Source organism: Arachis hypogaea, chromosome 13, assembly GCF_003086295.3.
Source record: "Arachis hypogaea cultivar Tifrunner chromosome 13, arahy.Tifrunner.gnm2.J5K5, whole genome shotgun sequence".
Taxonomy (NCBI): Eukaryota; Viridiplantae; Streptophyta; class Magnoliopsida; order Fabales; family Fabaceae; genus Arachis; species Arachis hypogaea.
This window is the reverse complement of record NC_092048.1, coordinates 136,900,852-136,918,748: the sequence shown is the minus strand read 5'-3', so window position 1 is coordinate 136,918,748 and position 17,897 is coordinate 136,900,852. Positions and strand designations below refer to the sequence as shown.

General features: G+C 25.6%; 1 protein-coding gene across 1 annotated transcript; it reads right to left on the bottom strand.

Moving 5' to 3' along the window:
- Positions 1–309: 309 nt before the first annotated feature.
- Positions 310–2,657, bottom strand: LOC112783244 (uncharacterized). The gene is made up of 4 exons (XM_025826092.1): positions 2,172–2,657; positions 1,539–2,108; positions 748–1,342; positions 310–656 (listed from the first exon to the last, which is right to left on the bottom strand). Exons 1-4 carry the CDS (start codon positions 2,655–2,657, stop codon positions 310–312), a joined length of 1,998 nt encoding a protein of 665 aa, XP_025681877.1.
- Between the last annotated feature and the right edge of the window lie 15,240 nt (positions 2,658–17,897).

Genomic DNA, 17,897 nt, shown 5'->3' with positions numbered 1-17,897 from the left:
CAAATTAATCCTACAAACTACTTACCACAGGGTTCAGTATTGTTCCTTCAACATTAGTACTCATATTGTTTTCCTCACCAACCTGGTTCTATGTGGATCATCATACGAAACAGATATTTAAATACTGGATCAATCTTTGTTATAACAATTAAATACCTAACCATTATATCATGTGACACTTAAATCCTTAACCATTATAAAAATATGACAAATCGAACCCTGAAGGAGGCATACCTGTGTGGTGTTAGCAGAGTCCACTGTTTGAGCAGACTGCTTCAAATTCCTCCTTTCCTTCTTGGTCATAGGCTTTCAATTTGGATCTTTGGGTGGGTTGGAGCATGTTTTATAGTAATGACCCTTTTGGCCACACCTGTTACAAGTCACTTCGAATGACTTTTTGGCCTTGTGGGAATTCATCTCTGTCTCCACAGAATTAACTTTTCTCTTCATCTTTGGACGATGTGCAGCTTTCTTAATTAGGGGAGGTAGTGGCTGTGGTGAATCAGTTGGATTCCAGTATTCTTCACTGTTAACTGGATTAATGCAGACAGAGTAGCCTGATTTGATAGCATCCATAGTGAGCCATTTATGCACAAAGTCCTCTGCCTTCAACCCCATCTTAGCCATGGCTGCAACCGCATGTCTGCAAGGCATGCCTGGACACAAATTTTGTTAAAAAAATATTAACTAGTTAAAGGCTACACATTTGTAAAATAGACCAGTCATATAAGATGATGAATTGTATACCAGTTAGCTGCCACACATTGCAAGTACATGTCTTGCTTTGTAAGTTTACTCCAACTTTGTGCCTTTGCATATGAACCTTAAACAGTACTCTATCAGAATCACCAGCCCAGGTTGCTCTCCACTTGGTACTCTTGGGCTTGATAAACTGATCAAGCTTCTTCTGCTGCACAGGGGCCAATATACCAGTGTGGTGCTCCAGTCTCTTCTTGTGCATAGCCCTTTTTCTCATGATGTAACACCTCAAGTCTTCACACATTGATAGAATTAGCTTCTTCCTGTATTCAAAAATTTTGGCGTTCCACACCTCGCACATATTGTTCGTTATGTTATCAACTTTGGGCCCATGGCTGAAGTAGGCCTTGCACCACACACCCGGGTCAAACCTCTGCAAATACTCCCAGGCTCCCTCATTCAGTTTCTTCAATTTCTCCATTGCACTTCTGAATTCTTGAATTGTTGTACAATGAGAGCACTCCCATACCATCTGCTTTGTTTGTTCATCTTTGAAATGTTTTATGAAGTTCTTCCAAATATGAAGAACACAGTTTCGGTGATGGGCAGTAGAGTTGACATCCTTCATTGCTAGTTCCAAATCCTATGGCAAATTCATAACACAATATCAGTGTGATTATTATCAAGAAAAGGTAAACTGAACATGTGACATTTAACAGAAAAATGTAATTAACTTAAAATAATATAATTATGATAAGAAGGTATACTTGTTAAATAATTTAAAATAATTAACTTACTTTTTGTTGATCTGAAATAAAGTTTTAGCCATGTTATGGAACTTCACCCAAGTCTTCTTTCAATAAAGTTAAGAACCACTTCCATGTCTCTTTGCATTCATTTGGGACCACTGCATATGCAATGACATAGAAGTGGTTATTTGCGTCCTGGCCCACCGCACTAAGAAGCTGGCCACCATAACGTCCCTTCAAGAAGCAGCCATCCAACCCTATTAGTGGCCTACATCCCTCCTTAAACCCCTTCTTGCAGGTATCCAAACTAATGTATAACCTATCGAATAGTGGCAGAGATTCAGGTTGGGGAATTACTTCCATCAACGCGGTTGATCCGGGGTTACTTCTGTGCAATTCCATCAAGTAATCCCGTGTCTTTCCATATTGTGCCTTTTCACTCCCAATGACAACCTCTCTCGCAACCTTCAATGCTCTAGCTACCATTCTAATGTTCACCTTCACATTGTATTCATCTATGATATGATCCCTGGCTGCACCTAGCTTCAGGTCAGGCTCTGTGAAGAGCTTCTTAACTAACTTATCAGTGACCCATGCTCTGTCAGCCAAGTTGCTACCAAAATCTCTTCCACAGTTGTGTTCATTGTAAAGGGTTTTGACCTGAAAATAACCTTTTGAATTGTTCTAACTTGTAAAAATTAGCCAAGGACATTTTTCACCTACACAAGCTGCTCTCACCCTCAACTTCTCATTCTTAATGTATAAAACATCTTTATCCTCGTGTACAAAATAATCTTTCAGAGCCTTCTTGAATGACTCCATGGTGGGGAACAACTGTCCAACCTTAAACTGGACCTCACCATATTTAGTGTCCTCATCAAAAGTATCATAGGCTGTAGTACCCTCATCTCCAGATGAAACTGGACTGTTGAACACTTCACTTTCATACTCATAAGGTTTCTCATACTCACTATCTTGCTCTACTGCAGTTGGGTCTGGTACATGGTCTTCAGCTCCATTAGTAGCATTTGTTGTATTCTGCCTCCCAGGCCCATGTTGTCTGGAGGTTCTTGGGCCTCCCAGCTCTGGCCCAGACCCACTGTTCTCCCCCTGCATATCTCGCCCACCAAGCCCCTCCTTTAGCACATGTTTTCTCCTAGCTCCAGAGTATTTCCTACTAGCCCTTCTCTTAGCTGTTTTAGGAGACATCTTTGGCCCATCTTCTGCTGACTTAGTCCCCTTCTTCCTAGTCACACCAGTTTTTTTCTTCCTTTAGGTGACGTCTTCTCTTTAACTCGGGTCTTCTGCTTTTTCTTCTTCTCATTCAAATTGTCATCACTTCCACTGTCATCAGACTCATAACCAGGAGGAGGCGGTTTGTAAGCCTCATCCTCAGCGTTTTCGTATCCATCATCCGAGGAAGATGATGATGACCTAAGCGAATTGACATCACTGGCAATCACATCCTCCTCCACAACCCCCTCAGCAACTACCTCTGGCAAGTCCACAGGATGATCAAAGTAGATGTAAAATTCATCTGTGTGCCTGTTCTTATCAATACCCTCCCTCAGTTCGTTAATTTCTTTATCCCCATGAATTTGATGAAGCCCAGATTCCATATTACAGGCAGTCATATCACACCAATACATTGCTTTAAACTCCACATAGCCTAACTCTTTAAACAAAACAACCAAATCAAAGTAATTAATCAGGTCAACATCCATTGGTGGCCACCTATGAACTTTTCCATGCATGTAGCTAACATTTCCTTCACTGTCCTTCGTGAAATTCCCCCCATGGTGAAACACAGGGGTAACGAGACATTCAGACATCTGAAAAAAGTGCAAATAAAATTTTGTTAATTCCTAAATAAAAAATTTAAACATGCAACACAGTTTCTTTAATCTTACATCAATTTAAATAGCCAATCCTAATAATCTGTTCCAACTATCACTAATTTTTTAACTGATCTCTACAGTTTCATTTTTTTTAAATACATACAACTCCTATGATATGGCAGCAGAAACAATTTTTTAACCTCTCTCTACCCCACCAACACTGAATGCAAACAACAATGGTAGGAGAAGAACCACACACAAGCAAAATAGTGAAAGGGACAGTAATGACACCTACCTCAGCAATCACTCCAGTTTGTCGAATCGTCCAACTTCCGTCAAGAGCGCCGTCCAAGAATCGTCCAACTTCCGTCAAGAGCTTCGTCAGCAACCTTGTCACCAAGATTTTCACCAGTCACCAGTGCCTTGATGGAGAAGAGAGCTGTCTGCTAGGGTTTAGAATGTAATTGTATTGCAGAGTCAAGGGGTCTTTAGGGGATAACCCATAACGCACGAAACCAAACGACGCCTGAAACCCTCAAAACGCCATCGTTTTTGTGTTCTGAGCTATGACATAAAGGCCTCTATCCATTTCATCTTGCCAAATAGGATTCCATCTTCCACGTCACAACCCGAGCCATCCTTGTCATACCCTAGCCTTCACACCTCAGCATTTTCCGTCGACTTTCTGTCGTGACTGTGACAGAAGGACCGGGTTGACAGCCGGAGTTCAGGGTCAGGGACCGTAATGGAGCGCGTTTTTAGTTAAGGATCGTCTTGACATGTTGGGAAATGGACAGGGACCGGGTTGGTACTTTACTCTTCAAGTTACTTTGCTACAATTTTCTTGGTGTATCAGAGCTAGCATAGCTTTTCTGCCTCCGTACATTATTTTATTTTTAAAAGCAATTGTTTAAGCCTTTAAAGTTAACCATACGTATTCCAAAATTATATTGTGATCGCCTGATCGAGGTTGGCTGGTTAAGGTTTTGCTTATTTTTTTTTAATTAAATAAAAAACAATCATTCAACTATACATATCCCCAATTTCTCAACTTTTTGGTGTTATTTAAATTATTTTTTTTAACAATTTTAACTTTAGAATTTAAGGTCAAAGGAATCTAGAATTTTGTTTGTCTGTAAAATTTTTTTCTAAAAATTTGATTTTTTAGTATATATATTTTTTTAATAGGAGTTTCATAAATAGATTCCTAGTTTGTGTTTATTAAAAAATTTGCTAATAAAAAACAAAACGAACTAAATCCATGAGAATTTTTCAATTTGAATATAATTGATTATTTTGCATTAATAAAAATTGAATTTCAAACAGTACTTTTCAAATGAAAAACGTACATATAATTTTTGAAAAATAATTTTTTTTAAAGTTATAAATAAAATTCAAATTCATAATTTGTTAGATGAATATAAAAAAATTATACTATTTAAATTATAATTTATTAGCACTGCCATCTCTTAGCTATTACCGATAAAATTTAAAAATATATCCAACGTGGCATATTAAATATCTACTTGACACATCTCTGATAACTCAAAACTTTTATATTGGAATGCACACGTATGAGTCTTAAGCCAATTAGGCATCAGATTGTGAGTCAAGAATACATAAATTTGAGGAATTAGACTTTGTATTGGAAATTAGAAATAGGATTAAAAGTAAATCAAGTCAGTTTATGAGTCCGTTGGAGTTTGATTCGTTAATAATTTGATAAGTTGAGTTGAATTTGAGTTTAAAATTTAGCTCATAAATTAAATGAGTCGAAATATTAGCTTGTGAGTTGAATTGATATATATATATATATATATATATATATATATATAATAGTTTAAATTAAATATATATAAGATATGTGTATTAATAATTTAATATATATATATATATATATAATAATATATAATTTTACGTATATTAATGTTCTTAATTATTTAAAATTTTATAATAACTTTTTATATATAATTTTGATAAAAGATATAAATAAAAAATTTATAATTTATAGATAAATAATATATAAAATTAATTTTTTAAAATATTTTTAATATATATAAGTTATAATTTATTGATATAGAATTATAGATTATGTTCCTATTATTTGAACCAGTTCGTGAGTTTGAGCCAACTCGTAAACTTTCGTTTAATCGAATTTGAACTTACAAAATAGTCTCGATTGTTAATGAGTCGAACCATGAGCCAAGTTTAATTTTTGTGAGGCGAGCTTAAACTTGGTCTAACTCAACTCAATTCGACTCACTTCTATCCGTAATCAAAAGTTATACATTTTGGAGGTGTTTGATTGACGTGAAAATAAGAGAAAGAAAGTCGAAAAAAAAGAAATTAAAAAAATATTTTTTTATTTGATTGAATAAGAAAAAGAGTGAATAGTATAAAAGAATTAGAATTTACTAAATTTTTTCTTTTGATATTAGATGGAAAAAAATTGTACGTGATATTAATATCGTTTTTTATTTTTAATATATTTTAAAATATATAAAAATAAAATTATTTTTTATAATATTATATATTATTTTTTATTTTTTATTCATCTAAGCATATCTAAAAAAAATAAAACTTTTACTCAATTTTTTTTTCTGTTTTTTTTTCTCTATTTCTTTTCTTTTTCTATTTCAGCGGTTAGTGGCTAAATAGGATTGGCAACATAATTTGTATCCAATCTATTCTAATTTTGTCGTAGCAAATTGGTAACCCAATTACAATTAGGAGAATTGAATTAAGCGTCGAACAAATTTTATTCGAATACCTAACATCCAATTTGCAACTTTAATATAATCTAAATATGTATATATAATATATAAATGAGTAAACATTTGAACTCAATTTTTTTCACAAATACTTATTGTCAGAAAACAAGTGATTTAATTTGCTAATCATACATAAATAATAGCTAATATTATAAAATATAAAATGATTAAATATTGTATTTGAATTAAAATAAATTTATTTTTTAAAATTGAACTAGTGTATATTCTCGTGCCTTGTATGGAATAATACATAAAATTATATAATTTTTTTAAATTTAAATGAAAAATATCTATAGTAATTATTATTATAAATACTTTACAACTTAAAAATATTAAAAATAATTAATATTCATTTTAATTATTTTAAATTGGTTGAATAATCATCTCATTTGTCTGCTTAAGTAAGTATTTAGAGTTCGAATCTTGCATTGTGTGTATAACAATCCATTAGTTAGCAACAGACCCTTAATAAATAGAGCATTAATATGTGGTGGATTAGTCATCTATTTTCCGAGTTAGAAAATTGGTAAAAAAAAATTGTATTTGACTTTAAAATAGATTAATTTTTCCTTAATAGCAGTACTTATGGACTTTTGTCTTTGTTAAAATTTACTTAAAATAATTTTATTTATTAGTATTATATTCATTCTTGAAGTCAAAACAATATGATTAACATTGTTTACTTGTTAAAACTTCACATTTTATGAAATAATTTTTAAATTTTCAAATTGATAAACTTATATCATTACAAATGTTATTAGATCGATTAATATTTCTTAGTAACATGGTGTACCGAAACACCATCGTTGAGTATTAGTTAGTGTGAAAAGAAACCTATAACAACTTTTATTATTCGATATATAATTTATTCTATTGAAAAATAAATTAATATTTTCTAAACTTGTAAATATATTTTCTTCTAATTTCTTAAACCATTTTATTTGACAATATTTATCATTAAAAAAATAACAAATATATATAATGTACAAAGTAATTTCTTATCTTAAAATTAATTCTGGTTAGTAAGATAAAATTTAAAATATTTTTTATTTTCTTACTCAAATTTAAATTTAAATTTAGAATTGATTAACAACTCATCTTTTTTTAATTTCAATAAAAAAAATGTATTCGTTAGATGCAAAATATTAAGTATTTAATAATTTCAATCATTTAAATTTTAATTACCAAAAATTAGATTAAAAATTAATTATAAATTTAATAATCGATAATATATATTATATTAATACGTAAAGAATAATATTCAATATATTGATTATTTATTTTTTTTGACAGAATTAATATATAATTTATTGAGAATTGATTTATTATCCAAAATTTTTTCATGAACTTTATAATATATAAAAATAATGATCTTATTTTTTATTATTATTTAAGAAATTCTTCATCATTTTTTAATTATGTAATTAACTTAATCAATAACCTTTATTATTACTTTTATAATAAAAAATATCAATTTATATTATTTATATATTTTTTTGCTACTAATAAATAAATAAGTATTTGTACTATTATACTTATTGTCCTAGATGATGACTTAAGTTACTTATTTTGTATGTTAAATTTATTAAATATTAAGATGAAAAAATTGTTCAATAAATTATATAAATAGTCATTACAAAAAAAATATATATATCATATATAATAATCCTTGATATATATAATGTCATGTATACGTTAAAATTATCTATTTTAATTATGTGAGTGATTATTGTTATTTTTACTTTTTTGTTACATTAAAAAATAATATTTAAAACTAAAAAAGAGATAATTAATTTTTTAAATTTGAATTAAAAAATGTCTTATAAATATATCTAACTTTTACATATACTAAGTGTTATAAAATTAAATAGTATAGTATTTGCTATAACAATGACTCAAAATATTAATTCAAAATATATTTAGGTCTAGTAAAACCTCAATGCAAGCAAGATTAACTAAAATTCATTGTTAGGGTCCCAAATCTGACTTAGCAGTTCATTACCTTAAAAGCCCAGTGCAAATGAAGTCCACGCGTCCTCTCTTAAATCGATTCAGATTGGATCTCTGTTACTAGTTAGATACGGTAATGAGTACTCGGGGGAGCGTGAGAAGCCCTTTCTATCCTTCACTCCTATTTAAAAAAATGTCCTATTATTTCTCCGTCATTGCAAGTTTCTATTTAATTACCCCTTAGGGAACGCAGATCTCCTCGAGTATCTACGAATATTCTTTGAAAACTTTTGATATAATATAATAATCATAAAATAATCCATTCAGTATAATTAAACACAATTTATAACATATTCGTTATAAAAAATAACATTTTAAAAGGAAAAAAAATAAAAATATATTCTAACATAATAACATAACATAATTTTTTAGGACGATACTGAGCAACATAGTGACGGACTTGAGAGGTAGAGAAAATGAGTTAGAGAGAGAGGATCGAGGTTGAGAATGAATCTGAAAGAAAAAGAAAAAATTCGAATTGGAGGCAAAAATTAGGGTTACTAAATTCAAGAAATGAATTGATGTATATATGAATTATAATAAATTAATAATTTTATATTCACGTATATTTAATAGGTTCTATGAGGCGGGTACTTATGTCCATATCCCCATTAGAGGTGGCAAATGGGAAAGCCTGCCTTGTCTCGCCAAAAGTCCGCTATCTGGTGGGCTAGCCCGTCCCGCCCCATCTAGTAAGGCGGTCCTGAATTTCTCCCCCGTCCTACCTACTGATAGGCTGGCGGGTTGGTGGGCTCTCCTTTTTTTTATAAACCATTACATATTAAACAATATATATTATTTCACAATAATTTTAATAAATTTATAATTTCTAAAAACATAAAAAAATTATAATTTTTAAATTTACACACATTAAAATTTTTATAATTCTAAATATGTAATAAACATAATTATAAACCAAATTTTTTGAAACAAAATAATAAAACAACATTGTCCAAAATAAAATAAATATTATCCAAAATATATAATTAAACATCGTCAAGTTTATAATCAATCAAACATAAAGTATAATCCAAAATATAACTTAGAACATCTTCATTTATCATCTTTATCCTTTTGTAGATCAATAACATCATAAAAATTTGAAAAAAAAATGGCCCTGACAAAATAAAAGCTTGACCCAGTGGGAAAGCTTTCCCCGTCCTGCGAAACCCGCTAAATCCCATGGATTAAGCAGTGCGGGGTAGGCAGACTTTTTAAGTTTGGCGGTCTCAAATTTTCAGTCCAACCTGCCTTTTTGGTGGATTATGCAGGCCAGCCCGATGGGTTTTGACCCGTTTACCACCCCTAGTTCCCATTTATTTTCGTGTGGCAGGTCGTGAAGATTTTACGAGTCCTCATCTAGCCCCAAAATGTGAGTAATTTCTGCAAATATCCGTTTTGACTGTCTTTGTGATCATCCCTGTTGCTAGCATTCATTGGTTCGTAACGTGGAGCTATTCTAACCACTCAATAAATTCTTAGATAATCAAAGTTTAGGTTATATCATTTTTATAAAGTCACATGTATCCTTGTTATGACAATATTAATAAAAAATAAATGGATAAATACTAAACTATTGTTTGGATATAGAGTAGAAAATAAGAGGAAAGAAAATAAAAAGAAAGAAAATGAGAGGAAAGAAAATAAAAAGAAAAGTATATTTTTTTGTGTGTTGTTTAGATGAAGAGAAAATTCATGGAAAGAAATTAGAGGCAACATTTTCTTTTGCTTGGATGGAAGAAAAAGTAAGAAGAGAAAAAATTATAATAGAGTAAAATTATATTAATGTTTTTATATATTATATATAAATTATTATTCAAATTATAATTCTGTATTTTTACCCATGCTTGCACTTCTGCATCATTTTTTTCGCAACTTAAAAAAAAATTACATGAGCTCCACATATACTTTTATGTTTTTCATTCAATTTTTTTGTTGATCCAAATAATGAAAAATTGATTTTTTTTTTATCTATTTTCTTCTCCAACATTTTATTTTTCTACAAATTCTTTTAATTTAAACAATGCATAAATAAGTCACATTTTTCATATACATAACAATAACTAATATCACATATTAGGTTCATTTACATTGATAAACTAAAGCCACCCTAAAATTATCTGAATCCTCCAAACCCAAAATCATTACCTAGTTGTCTCCATTTACATTTCTATATAAATCGAATTTAATAAATTCGAATTACTTGACATTGTGATTCGAAAATAAATTGAATTCAAAAAATTCAAATTATGCCATCCCCTACTAAATCGAATCTATAAATTTCGATTTATATGATCCATGCTAAATCGAAGTAATAAGGTTTGATTTATACTCATTTAGTAGCAATCCAGCTCGTTATAAATTGAATCTCCTTCATTCGATTTAGTAGCATAGATAGCAACAAAGTAATTCGAATCTTATAGATTCGATTTATTACAAAAACACATAATTCAAACTCCATAAATTTGATTACATAGATATGTAAATTGAGACATGCACGTAGCCTTTTTTATTTTGAGGGATATACGTAAAATTAATATGCAAATGGTTTATAAAGGTGATTTATCCCACATATTATAACTTGTGAAATCATAATATTTTGAAAAGTGATGTATAAACAACTTAAATGTTGATAAATCTAAAAAATTTTAGAAAATAAAAATAAAAATAAAAATATTAAAAAATTACATATTGATCCATAAGATTTTTTTTAAATTTGTTCATAATTTATGATTAATAACTTTAAAATTATATATATGTTATTTATGTTATATTTTTATTTTATAGAGATTTATAATTTTGTTATCGGCGATGTTAGTGATTATAGAGAGATTTTTACCTTTAAATAAAATATAGAGAAATTAAAAACAAAATTGGTTGCTATTTTCTGTCAATTCATTTAGTTTTTAGTTTAAATTAAAATTAAATTATATATTTAATTTATATTTATTTGTTTATTATAATGATTATATATAATAGATAATATATTTAAGCATTTTTGAAAATAACTATTGAATTTTATATAATTGAAAGTTAACTATAAAATTAAAACTAAGATGAAGTGAAATACAATAAACATATGAGTGAAAGTAAAATAAATAATTAAAAATAAGGTAATAAAATAATTTAAAAAAAGTAAAAAAAAGACAAAAAAATAATGTATGTAGTTGATAAAAAATACACTGTAAAAAAATAGTATAATTAATAAATATAAAAGATGAAAGACAAAAATTAAGATATATTTTTGTTAAAAAAATAACAAAAAATATTGTGAAAAAGAACCTATTAATCAAATTTTATGAAAATATTATAAAAAATTTAAAATATTAGTAAATAAAATAATAACTTTTTTAAGAACTATTAATCAAAATACATAAAAGCACATTCTGAATCTTAGATATAAAAAATAATAAGAGAATAATTTAAATCAAATTTATTTATTTTATTATTTATTTATTATTTATTAAATAATTTAATGTTTATTTAATTTTGTTCAAATCAAATAATATAATTGATTAGTTATAATTAATGTTGTTCACCCTATTGGTATAATTGAAAATATTAAAACTTCAAAAGTAAAATTAAAACTAAATGTTAAGGATAAAATTAAAATAAAATTGTATTTGCTTTCTTATAATTTTTTTTAATAAAAATCTCATTTATACATCTTTAAAATACATCACTTTAATGCAATGATATTTTTATTAAAAATAAAAATTATGATAAGTATCTCATATATTTGTTAGTAAATTATATACAAATATTTTTTGAAGCATATCACTTTTATTATATGAAAATAACTTAAATACCTTTAAATGTGATTATGATAATTTATTAAGTATTATATTTTTTTTTACAAATTTATATTTAATAATTTATCTTTAACTTTTAATTATAGTAAAAATATAAGATATGATGCAAAAAAAAAGCTAAAGCGACATTAATTTTTTTATTAACAAAAAGATTATTTTTTATTTTTTAGACATGTATCTATTTTTTTAAGTTATATATTTTAATTTATATAAATTAATGACAATTAAATGTACAAAAAAATAATAATTAATAAAGAAATAAAATTTAAGATAAACATGTCATGAACAAATTGAAATAAAATAAAGACTTTTAATTATGATAATTAATTATAATTATATATATTTACTTTAAGATTTATACTTCGAAAATTCAGTATGTTAATATTTTGTATTTTTATTTCTCAATTTTAGATTATTACAAACATTAGTTACTCTCCAATAATGACAATGCTTTTTAAAAAAATAAACATAATTAAATGATCTTAAAATTATATAAATTTTTAAAATAACAAAAAATATACAATTACCTAAAATATAATATTTGTGTAGTAACTGAAATTTAATTGCCAATATGAAGGTAACATATAATATCATTTCATAATCAAATAAGTGTTTAATCAAAGAATTTAATATTTATATAATAACATGACAAAATAAATTAAAATTTGAGTTTAACCATAACAAGCGCTCAAGTTTAAATTTTCATAAATTAATTTATTTTTGTTAAAGTGAATTTCACAATAAAAAAGTTCATAAAAAAATTCATAAATTAAAGTATAAAAAAAGTTTTATTTATAAATACAAAATTAAAAAAAATATTCTTAAAAGTTGATATGCAGATAAAAAAAATAAATTATAACTTGTAAAAATTATTTCTAAAATTTATTACAATAAATAATAAACTGTAAAAATCATGTATCTATATAAATTAAATTATAAGATATCTAGATATTTAATCAACCTAATTAATTAGTTTGTAACTTATTTGATTTAATAATTTAAAAAAAATTAAATAACCCTTTTTAGAAATATACCAATCTAAATAATATAGATCGAAGATAAGAAAAATATAACTAAATTATATAATACAATATAATATTTCTAAAAATTTGTTTTATAGTAGATCTAATGTCAAAATATTTATCATCATATGTGATATAATCTAATTTCACAATTATTTAAATGTTGTTTTAATGAAAAAATTGCATTATTTATTTTGAAAAAAAATAGTTACTCACTGTTATAATTTAAATAGAATATAAAATAGATATTAAACCAATTTTTTAATAATTATTTAGTCACAAATATCCATCAAGGACATGAGATTTAAGAGCTTATAAAATAAATATAATACTTACAACTTTTATACTACCATGATAAGATGATGATTATCATAAGTTTTTTTTAGCATAATTTAAACAGAACAACATATAATAATAAAGAAATAATCAAATCCAAAAATGTTATAGAATACCTATCATACACTACGACTGTTAGTATTGAGGAAGCTTTAATATTTGTTCCCGTAATATTTCAGACTATAATATTTGTCAAACAAATAATTAATGAAACACTCATCCATACCTTCTCATTTTGAGTACATTTATACATAAAAAAAAGAGTTGAAACAGCAAAAGCTATAAAAATGATGATTTTTATAATTTTGTGTGGCTATCTATATATAGAAGACCAAAAGACCATGATTATCTAACAAAATTAATTTTATTTATTGCATTCAATTTGAATAAGTAAAAAATCATATTATTTTAGTTTAGTCATTAATTCACATTATTTAAATTTAGCTCAATAAATATCGTTTGATTTGATTTACTTATTAGTAAAAGATATCTCGAGATTTATTCATAAATTTATTATTTTAATGATTAATTAATTAATCACAGATAATTATTATAATTAATTTGGTTTAATAAATTAAAAAATACTAACAGAACATTAAAAGAAATAAACTAAAAAATACTACCAAATCAAATTGATATAAATTATAATAAATTATGTGATATTTAAATATCTAATCAAATCAATTAGTTGATATAGTTAATTTATCATAATAAATTGTATTTAATGAGTTAAATGAAACACTTCGCTAAACACTTTCATATATATATATATATATATATATATATATATATATATATCACGTTGACTCCATCATTAATTAAGTGTAGAAACATAGTTTTTATATAATAAAATAGATAATAAATAGAATATATAAAAATATGATATGTGACATATTTTAATTATGAAATTGGTATTATATAATAGATTTTGTCTGAATCCTTATTGCTTGTTCATTGCTATATTTTACGTAATTACTTAATAATTTGCGCCTATGAAACTACCAACTACCTAATATTATGATTTTATTAATAAGAACGATGACATTAACATTTTTTTATAAGTCTTGTTATTATTTATAATTAGAAAATAGCCATAAATAAATTTATTTCCTTAATTAATGTTAATTCTGTTGTCAAATTCTATATTACCTTTAAAATTTTAGCATAATTGAGTCTAATTTCTATATTTTGAAATTAATTTATTCGAAAAATTAATATGTAAATCATATTATTATTACAAAATTACTTTTTTAAACATAATTAGTGGTGCTTATTTGAACCATTAAATTTAGCTTTTAATGATATTAAAGTCAACCTATTTTATTATCTTGTGCCTTCAAAAAATTTACACGACTGACATAAAAATATAACAATTGAAAAAAATTATTACAATGAGTATATTCATTTTAACAAATATTCTTCTATCTAATACTATAAAAAAATACATTGGCCACTTTGAATTGTTACAGATCAATTTCTATCCACAGTAGTAAAATACATAAATTGAGATATATTCATCAAACAAATAATCAATAAACACTCATCCGTATTTTCTATTTTGGGTCCATTTATACATAAAAGAAATTATACATAAAGAAAAAATAAAAGAAAAAAAGAAGAGTTAAAATAGTAAGAGCGAAAAAAATTACGATTCTTATAATTTTGTGTGGTCATTTATATATAGTAGACCAGACAACTATAATTATCTAACCAACTTAATTTGTGTTTATTCACTCAACTTGAATAAGTAAGAAATTATCTTGTTTTAATTTAGTCCTTAATGCACATTATTTGAATTTTGCTCAATATGTATTATTTGATTTAATTATTAGTTAAAAATATCTCAATTGCCTATTTTATTCATAGATTAATTATTTTAATGACTAATAAATTAATCAAATTAATTAATTAGTACATACAATAAATTTGGTTTAATAAATTAAAATAAATAAATTAAAAAATGCTAACACAATATTAAAGTAAATTAGGAAATACTATCAAATTAAATTGATATAAATTATAATAAATTATATGATATTTAAATATCTAATTAAATCAATTAGTTGATATAGTTAGTTCATTGTAATAACTTGTATTTAATGAGTTAAAAGAAATAAATCGAAAAACATTTTCAAAAATATATCACATCAACTTTATTATTAAATGCAGAAATCTAATTTTTATATAATAGAATAAATTATATTGAGGTATTTAATATACCGATAGATTCAAATTTAAGAGTTTAAACTCATAAATAAGATTAGAGTAAAGATTAAACCTATCTTATTTTATCTATTGTCACTCTTACACGTTAGTCCAACACCATTTTGATTAACTATCTTAAAATTCATAATGAATTGTATATTAAATGTTTAATATCCAACGAAGAGTCTATTTATAGATTAACATGCAATCAATTATAATAAAAATTTAATTTAATATTAAATTAAATTAATATACAATTATCACAAAATATAAAATAAATATTATATTAGCAATATAATATCAAAAATTATACTTGAATTTTGTCACAAAACTTTAATCTTTTAAAAACTACAGGTTCATTTTTCAAATGGTCATGTACCCTTATTTTTTATTTTTAATAAGCTGTTATTTTTTTTTTTTTCAGAGTAACTTTTAAATTTTAATAAGCTCATTATTACAATGATTCGGCCAAGGAGAGAAAATAAGAGAAATAAAAAGTGAAGTCAGCCAACAAGCGTATAATTAACGAAAAGAAGACGAACACAGAAGACAGAACTTTTTTTTTGGTGACTAGAAGACAGAACATTTAAATGGCAGTCAAGTCAACACTAGTTTTTTTTTTTTTTTTAATAATGAAAACAAGTCCATTTTGATTAAAAAGAAAATATCCTGCTATGCTACTGTTTTGCATTTTTTCCTTTTTTTTTCTTCTTTCTGTCAAATTGTCCCTTTCACATTAGAAAATTGGAATAAATGAATAACACGTATTAATTAGTACTTGTGGGCAAGTATATCTCTAGATTCTAATAATAATACATAATATAAAAATTTAATTTTGATATATTGATATGTAAAATATTTTTATAAAATTCTATAATATAATATTTATTTTTTAAATAATTATTTGCACGATTTATAAAAATAATAATTATTTTATCTAATATTATATTATATAATTAAATATATATATAATTATTTTATATATAAAATACATCAAAATTAAATACATAATATAATATAATGGATTGACTAGTTTGGTGCATACTGGTGGATTGATCAAGGGTAAAATTGTGGACAGAATTTTTTTGGATATTCAAGATTATTATATTGACAAGCAAATCTAATTATATTTGGTTCTTAAAATTGTACACATGCTTTATTTTATTTCTAACGTATTAAAATATATTAATTTATAAATAATGCTATATATTCAATTTTTTTATAAATTAAATTTAATTAAATTAAATAATAAAATTTAAAATAATATTAGTTATAACTAATTTTTATTATGTTAAATTAATTTAATTAGATTTAATTAATAAAAATATTAAAATGTGTAGTATTATTCTAATTTTTAAAACTATATTTTATATATTATTTTAGTTTTTTAATCAGTTTTATTTTAGTCATTCATTACTACTTTGTTAACGTGTCATGTTAGATATTAAGATATTAATTATTTAATTTAAAACATTAGCAAAATAATAATATTTAACTGGATAAGAACTAAAATAATAATCTTAATGTAATTTTAAATACTAAATTAATATATCTGACTGAAATATCTAAAAATGAAGGTAGTGCTGGCAATTTTGGATGCTAATTAGTAGGAGGAGTGTGCTATACGGATAGGATTAAGATTGGATTATTGGATACAATTCAATTAGATATTTAGGTGTGATTTATTTTTTTTTTTTGAAAAAATATAGGAAACAAATATATAATCAGTAAAGAATTGAACAATTTAATTAATTATAATTATTAATAATTAATTTTAAATTTTTTAAATTTAAAATTTAAATAATTAAAAATAAATTAATTAAATCTAATAAAAAATTATAAAAATTTTCTCCTTTTGTTTTATATTAACCTACACATCTGAACAATAATATACACAAATTTTCTCTCAAGAAATTCGCCGCCAAAGAAATAAAATCATGCATGAAGACGATCTTGTTCTTAGCCGATTCTTTTGGAACACCACTCTTTGTACACCAAACTGTTTTAGGTGTTTTTTTTGGATGCTGATACTGTTCTACCCGATTTAACCACAGTCGTAGTGAATGATGATGCAAATGAAACTGAAAGTGCCTCCACTAAAAGTGCTTCACCTGAGGAGTTTTATGAAGTGGAAGAGAACTTTAGCAATATAATTGATGGACAGGAAGGCAAAGATGAGTATGATTCTCATGCTTTAATGACAGTGCTGTCTTTGATAGAAAACATAAAGAGGTTTGAAAGGGGGAGTTGGATTCTCACAGCTTTTAGGATTGTACGCCAGATGATGGGCTTTAAAAACGGTTCGATGAGATAGATTTTGGTATTAATGAAGTGAAAGACATTTCTATTGATAATGTGAAATACAAGCTTGATGAGAGCATGTATTTAGATCCTCATGCAGTGAAGAACATTGCTGTGGATGATGAAAAAATTAAGTCAACCGCTGTAATATTTT

Excerpts from the sequence above, each read along its gene's own strand:
- LOC112783244 (XM_025826092.1), bottom strand. The coding sequence starts at position 2,657 with ATGTCTCCTAAAACAGCTAAGAGAAGGGCTAGTAGGAAATACTCTGGA. Across the intron at positions 2,109-2,171 it reads TGAGGGTGAGAGCAGCTTGT|GTCAAAACCCTTTACAATGA; the intron begins GTAGGTGAAAAA and ends GGTTATTTTCAG. Across the intron at positions 657-747 it reads CAATGTGTGGCAGCTAACTG|GCATGCCTTGCAGACATGCG; the intron begins GTATACAATTCA and ends ATTTGTGTCCAG.